Genomic DNA, 9,122 nt, shown 5'->3' with positions numbered 1-9,122 from the left:
TCCTTCATGTGCCAAATGCGAGATAAACCAGAGTCTGTTTCTCCCCACAAACAGACCATGACTGTGTAATCTCATCAGTCAAACACGTACAAGGGCAATTGCCCAGTTCTACAGCCTGAGCCAGCCTCAAAGGTCTGTCCAGTCTAAAATAAAGCAAACTGAAGGGCTCAAGCATGCCTTGACAAAATGCCAGCAAGTCTATTTCTGGTCGACAGAGGGCACCTCTGCAAGTACAGTATTGCTACAGTATAGACTGGGGTGGTTTGGGGTGAAGGAGGCAACCCCAAACAGGACAACTTGGGAGCGCAGGAAAGAGCAAGGGAGAGAAATCACTAAGAAACACAGGAAAAGATAAGGTCTGAAAATGTGCATGCCACTGGGTGTCAGCCAAGCACGCTGAGCTGTTCAAGAAGCTACTGAAGTGCAGCCACTGGACTGAACTCCATCCACTGCAGGGGGTGTTTCTGATGTGAGCAGTGGGGTGCACCCAACTCACCTCTATGTGGAGATCAGAGGTTCCCTCCTGTACAGCCATCCCTGCACGTCAGCGGGAAACCCCTGCGTTTCTCACCATTATTCTGGATTTCAATTTTGGGATCTAACCCAACAGAGCAACAAAATCAATTCAAGGAAGAAAATCTGGCTTTTTCTCCTATTTCTCCTATCACTTATCTTTGCACAGTTGGCATATGACCACCTTTTTCTGCCTCAGTTTCTAATGCCAACTGGACCAGAAGTGACATATGACCAACCACAAAATACTCTGAAACACCTGTATCACTACAGATGTAGCAGTACATCTACAACCACTTAAAACCACTGAAACAGGCTAGAAATTAAGTTCTCTGGCCCAATTTGTTTGCGTGCTTGCAGCACTATCTGGTTTGTTTCCAGTTTTCAGGGGTAATTTTCATACAACAACAAGGATGGCTCCCTCCCCATGAGGAGCAATCTTCACAAAAAAGCACCCTGAAAGCGGAATACACAGAAGCATGTGAAAATTTAGGAATTTCACATACTTTTCCAGATTCTTCTGAGAATTGTCCAAAGCTTTTTATGGGAAAAAAAAAAAAAGGAGAAGGGCACTCACACTACCAGGCTTTAGGACCACACACTGAGGTAACGTGAGGAAATAAGAGTCAGCAGCAAGGAACTATTTCCAGGGATGTCTCTTCAAAAACCTAGACACTCTGCTGACTCTGTAGGGAGAGCAGCCTCCATGTTTGAGGCTGAAGCTGAAGCCATACAAATAGCCTTTTTGTCCCCTCACCCAGACCTGCGATATGCTCCAACAGACAAACATCAGGGCTGGGATTTCCAGACCAGGAGTTTTCCTTTGGCACTGGTGACACTAAGTGCCTAACCAGTAACTGTTGTTTCAGCAGAACTGGAGGATGCTCAAGGGTCTAGCTTCTTTAAAAAGGAGAGCATCACCTCAAACAAAGCACAAATAAAAAACCCTAAGCAAAACATGTTCTCTGTGACAGAATGATCTTACACAGTAGCTGGAGGAGGATCCTGACATACTTAACAACAAGAACAGAACAACACTGGCACCATTATAACATCTTTAAAAAACGATGAACAACTCTAAACTGAGAGCTCCTTTGCTACCCCATGGTATATAATTTGCCCCTTTTCAGAGAAAAGCCTGAATAGCCACATATGCAGCGCTGTGAATTGATTCAGTTTAAGCAACAAACCCAAAAGGAAAGTAGAATTATGAAATGCTACAAGCACCCATGTCAGTGCTCAGTAAATTATACTTCTGAGGCTGGTGCACATTTGGGAGAGGTGTTCTCTTGCCTGGATTTCTACCTAGATGGGACAGAACTGCATCCCTAGCAGGATTTCCATCCAAGTCTCCACTACCAACTGGAAATCAGGCCTGAGTCTCACTGCTTGGCGTTACTGATAAAGATACTGAGGTCAAAGACAAGAGGGACTGCAAGGACACATGCAGACTAGCTTCAGGCAGTCTGGCAGGAACTGCCTAAGAGACTGGGGCTACTCTGCAGTGGTGGCTGTGATCTCCAGCAGAGACAGGAGAGCAGAGCATGGCCCAGCCTTGTCTTTCTTCTCAGCTTCAACCAACTGCCCATGCGGCACCAGTGCAGTGAGGTACAGGCACATTCTGCTCCACTGGTGACAGGGGCAGGGAAAAGGCACTCATCCCAGCAGAGGACAGAGGTATCAGTAACAAGCTGAGTCTGGTGCCTGCCAGGAGGGTAGGAGGAGCACCGTGGAGTCCTTGCCTTTCAGCTGGGTATGATGGTAATGATGATGAGACCATCACCCTGGAATGCACACGCTTCACAGCTGGACCTGAGGGGAATCAGACCTATTCTCCCTGCCCAGTCCCACGTGAAGCTCGAGGGAGTTTGAATGCAGAAGGCAGCAGGGGATTTGGGAAAACACCGAGCCTCTTCTGCAGAGCAAGCAGGATGACAGCAGATGCTAGCGCAGTGTTAGCTAACAGCAAGTTATCCTGCTACATGGAAAGCTTCTAGCCTGCATTAGTGAAGTTTGAGATGCACTCTTCAACGTTGGAGAAATAAAGCAAGAGTTTATTTATTTATTCCATTAGCTTATTAAGAGAGATGAACAACAAAACAGCTAAAATGAGAAAAGTTTCCACATCCTGGGACATAAAAAAATCCTGGGTTTTAGGCAGTTAATGAAGAACCCATAAGCTACTGCAGCAGCATGCTCAGGAAGATTGGCTCATCTGGAAAACGGATAGACGTAGTTCATTTTGAATGACAAGAACACTCATGTCCCTAGGGCCATTTCCTCTCAGCATCTCTGTGGGCCCTCAATGTAATGTCACCCTGCAATAGCCACACAGCAGAACAGCCTACGCAAACTCCAGTTGTGCAAGCCGATACCTGGGACAGGCAGAGAAGGAACAGAAAAATCAATTTTTGCTCCTGACACTGCTGAAAATTACAACTACAAATGCACTTTTGAGAACTCCTGCAGTCCTGCAGTTTGGGCTTGACGGGCAATACCCCTGGATAATCTGTCCCTGGGCTCCAATGAGTACAACTTAAAATTACCATATTCCTCTATGTATAAACAGTGTCATTAGACTTGTACTTTTAAAAAATAAGATCAACCCAGGCCAGGGCCAGGCTCTGCAGATAAAGTAGTAGCTTATCTCTTATAAATAACTTTAATATTTTTTAATTACAAGTAGTCCTCACTCCAGGTAATGTAACTGACACAAAGTACCTGCACACACGCAGCCCCTAGACTTTCACAGAAAGCCCAGGAGCAACCACTCTATAAGAAAGGAATCCTACCTCACAGCAAAGGAGGGGAGGGGGAACATGGCCAGGACAGCCTAAACGTGGAGGAAGAGTCATTTGGAGTAAATACAATAAAAAGGGATTTCAAAAACCCTTCATATAAAGGATCAAGGAGGTTGAAACAAAGAACTGGTTCAAAAAGATGTACAAAACTGTTGGAGACCAACAGAAAACTCTGCCAAAAAGTAACTTGCATTTAAACCAGAAATCAATGGTGTCACACAATTCTGTTGTTAAAAAAAGGAAAAGAAGAGTGGAAATCTGTGTAAAGATCAGCATTTATAAAGAGCTGTCATTAGCTCCAGAGACCAGCGTAGTTCCCGTGAAGTCCGGATGGAAGGGGGCCTCCTGCCACAAAGAGTTTTGTTCCAGATAAGTCATAGCAGTGGGTGTAAACAGCATTTGGGAAGAAATTTATGTCAGAAAAATAATTCCTCCAGGTTTCATCATGATTCTGTTAAAGGAAAGTTTAGATTGTTATTGTTGCCAAACAAATCCAAAACCTTGTTTCACAAAAGCTAAAGGTAGCTTCCAGAGCCTAAAAAGGGACTTTTCTGTTAATACTTCCTGAAGCTTCAGACAGATCAACCTGAAGATACCAGAGTTGTCCTGAAGCTTTCTGTGAGGACATTTGGGCCAAATGTAGGGGTGAAGGGGAAGAGTAGGTAAGACACCAAGTTTAATTAGTTTATAAAATTACATCACAATGATAGAAAACATAATGGAGAGAAGTTAAAAAAGAGCCATTAACTGCTTTGTGATAACCTACAAGAAATCGAACTCAAGCATCTGCTGTGGCAGTACTTCAGGAAGCTACAGTTGCTAAAATTGCACACCATTAAATTAAATCTCTCCAAGTACCACGTTACAGTACTATGTTTTTGAAGAAAGACAACGTATTTTGTTTGAGGTTCTGAAAACTGGAAGATAGATTACATTCGAAAACAAAATGATATAAAATCTAGTTCATTCACGAATCAGTGAACAAGAAAAGTAGTCAGTATGCCTTAGACTCAAGCAACCAACCATTCAATACCCTTTCATTAAGCTTTTGTGGAAAGCAAATCTGCAGAACCTCTTGCTTTTCATCATTACAGCTACCAGTTACATGATCAATGTTTTGCTAGGAAGCGTTTCATATAATAGCTCCCATTACTTCAAAAAGAACTGCTTTGAGCCCTAAGGCACTCCGTGCAAAAGGTCACCTACAGCTACAGGCCACTCACCAGCCAGCCTTTCCCAGTAGTCAGCTTCAAAATTTCACTTCCTCCTAATTTCTGCTTGTGTCCGTAGCAGGCACGTGGAGGCTTCTCATCCAGGAACCTCTGGGCTCTGATATCGTAGAACAATAAGGAGCCTTGCCCTGTTCCCACTGTGATGATGTGCTCGTAGAAGCTCACTGATCGAATACCTGTCAAACAGAGAATGGACATACAACACAGTAAGAAAGGTGGCTGCTTTGGCTCGGGAGTGCTGCTGCTTGATATCTTGTGTTTTCTTCAAGAGGAACTACCTACTAGTATTCACCACAACACACAAGCTTGCCCACTGCTACGGAGCAGTGCAGACAAATCCCATGGATGCTGTTGAAACAGCAGCTTCAATTACATATATTACTCCCCTTCTCCTCTGAGGCCATCAGCTACACTGATGGTGCGCAGTAAGCAGCGTCACTCTCAGCAAGCCCCAGCTCTGCCAGGTAAGCAAAGATCGTAACTCATTTAGGATCAAAAGCAGCTCTGTTCTGTCTGCCACGAGCCTCTCAGTGAGCACACCGCGAGTGAGTACACAGCAGCAGAGGAAAGAACGTCACGTTGGTTTCCTCTGAGAGATCACACCCTATCCAGCTCTCTGCCAAGCTGCGATAAGCGACTACGTGAGAAAAATCACTGTCCCAGCAGCCAACAAGTGCATTTAGCTGATCAACAGGCCAGCTGTAGGCAAGTATAACCATAATAATGGCTAGTTACTTTTCTGCTGAGATAGATCAGACTCTTAAATAATTTCAAAGCTATCTCCACTCAAATATTCTCACACAAACACACCTTACTTTTTGTAGCTGGCACTTTTAGTACTTCACCCAGCCATGGAAACAGACTAGTAATCCTACAACCTAACCAAGCCTGTTACACCAGCACATGAGAAGTTACAGCAAGTTTCCAGTGCAAGCAAAACGTTTTTGCACAATTCAGTTATGCCATTACATTGAGTAAAAGGAGTACATTTTGTTTTCACAAAAACTAAACCTGCAGACTCAGCTCAACAAGGATTCCTTGGAAACAGTCTTGGGGAGATTCTGTATGTAGGAATTGGCAATTTGCAAAAGTTCTTGTCATCTCATCTCTATTTATTGTGCAAAAGGTTTGTTCTGTGTAAGCAGTCTACCCCAAACAACCCTTCTATGCAGATTAAACCCTGCCATGTCTATGCTTTTCCTTCCTACACAACATGATGCCAGGTTATAAACTCTAGGGCTTTTAAAGCCCTCTTTAAAGTACCACTGAATTACACCCTAAACAAGCATTCAAACAGGGGGAGGAGTGAGTTGTTATGCCAGCTACATCCACGTGCCAACTGCTGTCCTTCCACCTCCGCCAGCGTCTGAGACAAACGCTCAGAACAGGCAAGGCCAAGCTGCGGTGCTCCGGATGTGAGCTGAAGTGTTGGCTGCAGGCTTAACAGGTGGGAAATCACAGTGCAAGTCTCACAGCTGCTGAATTAGAGCTACCAAATTAATATAAGAATCTCCACTTGAATTCAGAGAACTACAAATGCATCCGAGCAAGTTGGAGACATCCTCCCGCCTCACTCCCGATTACAAGGGCTTGGCTCTGGCAAATACATACAGAAACCTTAAAGCCCTCTGTAATGAGCAAGAGCACTTGGTTAACAGAAGAAAGGCATAAAAAAGAAAGCACAAGAAAGGACCTCTTATTTTTGCTCCAAAAGTGCTCTTGACAAGAAACGCAGCAGAACACTTCCTTAACAGAAACAGGTGATGAAGTATTAAAGCAGATGGCATATACTTTTCCGTGGAATTTATTAATAAAAAGCTGTAAAATGCAAAAAACCTGTGCATCTCTCTCTAATAAGAAAATAATTAACTGACGGAGTCTGTGACATACCCACTACTAAGAGGATGTTCAGCACTTCAACATGACTCCTAAAGGGCTGAAGTACCTCAGATTAACCATTCCCATCAAACTAAAAGCACAACCCATGCCTAAAAGTGATCACAGTAAGCTCTCCAACACAGCCAGCACTCTGCCACTTGTGGACCTGGACTATTTGGGCCAGCAAATTGACTCTCACTCCCGAGAGGCAGGGAGGCTCTGCAAATCTCAGAAGGAAGTGAAGACACAGCAGTGTGCCCTACACAAGGGGCAGATACAGTCTATGCTGTGCAAGCTCTGTCCCTGACATTAACATTGCTGCCTTCAGGATATAAAGTCAAGGGCACACCACATTTCACTGCATGCCAGCTGAGCAGAAAGCAGTTACTCTTGCAGATAGGAAACCAGATCCAGGGCCTGCACTTCCCCATACAGCTGCTAAGAAAAGCAACTCTTACAAGATGCACTACAAAGCATTAGCTACCTTCTCACGTAGAGCAGACAGGGTTACACTGGGTAAAGACCAGCACCAGTTCCAATCTTACTGAGCGACAACCTTCCTCAGACCTGCTTCTGTATACAGCACTAAGGATCTCAAGTTAACGTAGGCTTGCCATGTTTAGCAGGGACATTTGGAAGCTGAAATCATGTTTGGTTAACACTTGAAAGGATTTAAAATTCAACCCAAATTTTAGTCTACAAATCAACAGCCTACTTTCCAAAGGTACTGCACCACTCCATGTCCCACTGGGATCAATAGAAAGTTGAAACACTATTTTGAGAGTTAATATTACTTCCTGAGTGCCTCCACCACACCATGGCAAAACAAAAGAAATCCACCTACTATGCAGAAAAGAAAACAGCACTGAACAACGGCTTTCTGCAGACATGAACTGGAGATGCCCCAGAGACACCACCCAAACATAGATCACAACCCCTGCAGGGATGATCGCATACTCAAGGCAGAAGCTTTCAGGCCCCGCTGGGCACCACACTCCAGTGCCTCGGTATTTCTTCCCTATGATACTTAAGGGTGACAATGTCAGGGCCTTGACAGAGCCGTCAGGGACAGCGGGTCAGGACAAGGGCTGTTTCTGGTAAAATGTTCAGGTAACAAGATAAGCTGGTGAAACATCTTTTCTCATACAGAAAATTATTCTGTATCTGAAAGGAGCAGATCCTAACATTTAGCTGGACAGCACTGTTAAAACTCCAGTAACCACATAAATAAAACTTCCCTAATCCTTGCCTATATGCATTCTCTTTTGATAACTCATCCGATGAGGACATGACGCCAAGAGCTAAGCTAAACATGGAATGCAGTTTACTAGTCTGGGATTAATACGGTTTAAAACGTGCATCACAGCCCATGCACCCAGCAAACCCTCACGCTTGGCCCTGGTGTAAGGTTCAATGTGACGTACTGCATGCACATAGAAGGGAAACAGCACCCGAACTGGCAAATTCATGTGCGGTTTGTTTTGTTGTTTTTTGTTTTTTTTTTTTTAAGAGTGAGCTTTTGTATATTTAAAGCAAACAAATACACACTGAAAATTAAGAGTCTAACTCATGGCTTTAAAATTACAAAGCAAGCATTCATTCACAGCACAGACTCCCAACATGACAGCACAGAGCAGACAAGCTTTTTTCCATTCCCAGAGAAAAATGCAAGAAAAGACAGCATAAATGAAGTACGAAGACTAGATTTGCTTTGAGATGAAGTAAACCAGAATGAGACATGGTAAAAAATACATAGAAATAAAACGCACACTGCTAAAAGTTCAGTAATATCTGAATGGTGTGCAATTTAGTTGATCATAAAAGCACTAATGTTTTCTATCATTAGACTTCAAAGTTGCTTTTACATTTTTTTTTGGTTGCTCAAGGAAAACTGTCATAAAAACGAAACCTACACATACTATTAATGATTTAGTCTATCATACGAAAAACCCTCCCTATTTATTAAAAGCTTATTTTACTGCAGTCTTAATAGCGACTTCTGCAAACAAATCATTTGAAGTACACATTTTTTTTCTTACCACTGCCTCGTTCTTTGGAACAGACGGATTTAACACTGTGAGAAGGCTGCCTGGGATCCAGAAAGGAGACGTGTGCCTGTGATCCTACTGCGTACACTGACCACTCCTGACCATAGGCCAAGCAAACGTTCTCCCTGCAGTATGGCAACTTTGTGGAAAGTAACTGGAAACAGAAGAAATAAAAATCAACATATGTTACGAGAAAAAAAGCAGGATGGTAATAGAGCAATTCTGTAAGCTATGTTCAAAGAAGATGCAGTGAAAAAACAAACAAACAACAGCTAAAATATAAGTACACCACAAAACCAGAACTTTAAGAGAAAAGCAACAACCTGACGCAGAGAAAAAAACCTGAAGGAGATGGGATGCCTTATCTGAACAAAACTGAGATTTATAAAAGCTGAAGTCAAGTATTATGCAAAGAGCAATGAACATTTTGGCAAGTTGTTTTAAATCTTTCTAAGCTGCTGTTATTTCTTCAGCAGGTGTACACAGACATCAGCTCTCAGCTAAGAAAAGCTTACCTCATACACTAGCGCAGATATGTCAGGGTTTGATCTGCAATTACACTTAAGTAAGTGTAGCTTCCTTTATGAACAGTGCTATCAAGTATCCACAATACTCTACATCTGCAGGCTTGGGGACGAGTGGCTGGAGCT

The 9,122-nt window shown here is 43.3% G+C and overlaps 1 protein-coding gene across 1 annotated transcript; it reads right to left on the bottom strand.

The window, feature by feature from the left end:
- Positions 1-2,884: 2,884 nt before the first annotated feature.
- On the bottom strand, positions 2,885-8,701 carry LOC104544092 (DDB1- and CUL4-associated factor 12-like; the record flags this gene model as incomplete). Its single annotated transcript, XM_010188849.1, has 3 exons — positions 2,885-3,765; positions 4,538-4,722; positions 8,464-8,701. Coding segments are annotated over 3 exons (582 nt in total), but the record flags the coding sequence as incomplete, so codon positions are not given.
- Between the last annotated feature and the right edge of the window lie 421 nt (positions 8,702-9,122).

This window comes from Mesitornis unicolor, unplaced genomic scaffold (genome assembly GCF_000695765.1).
Source record: "Mesitornis unicolor isolate BGI_N332 unplaced genomic scaffold, ASM69576v1 scaffold28377, whole genome shotgun sequence".
In the NCBI taxonomy this organism is placed as follows: domain Eukaryota; kingdom Metazoa; phylum Chordata; class Aves; order Mesitornithiformes; family Mesitornithidae; genus Mesitornis; species Mesitornis unicolor.
Note: the sequence above shows the minus strand (reverse complement) of the source record. Positions and strands in the feature narration are given on the sequence as shown.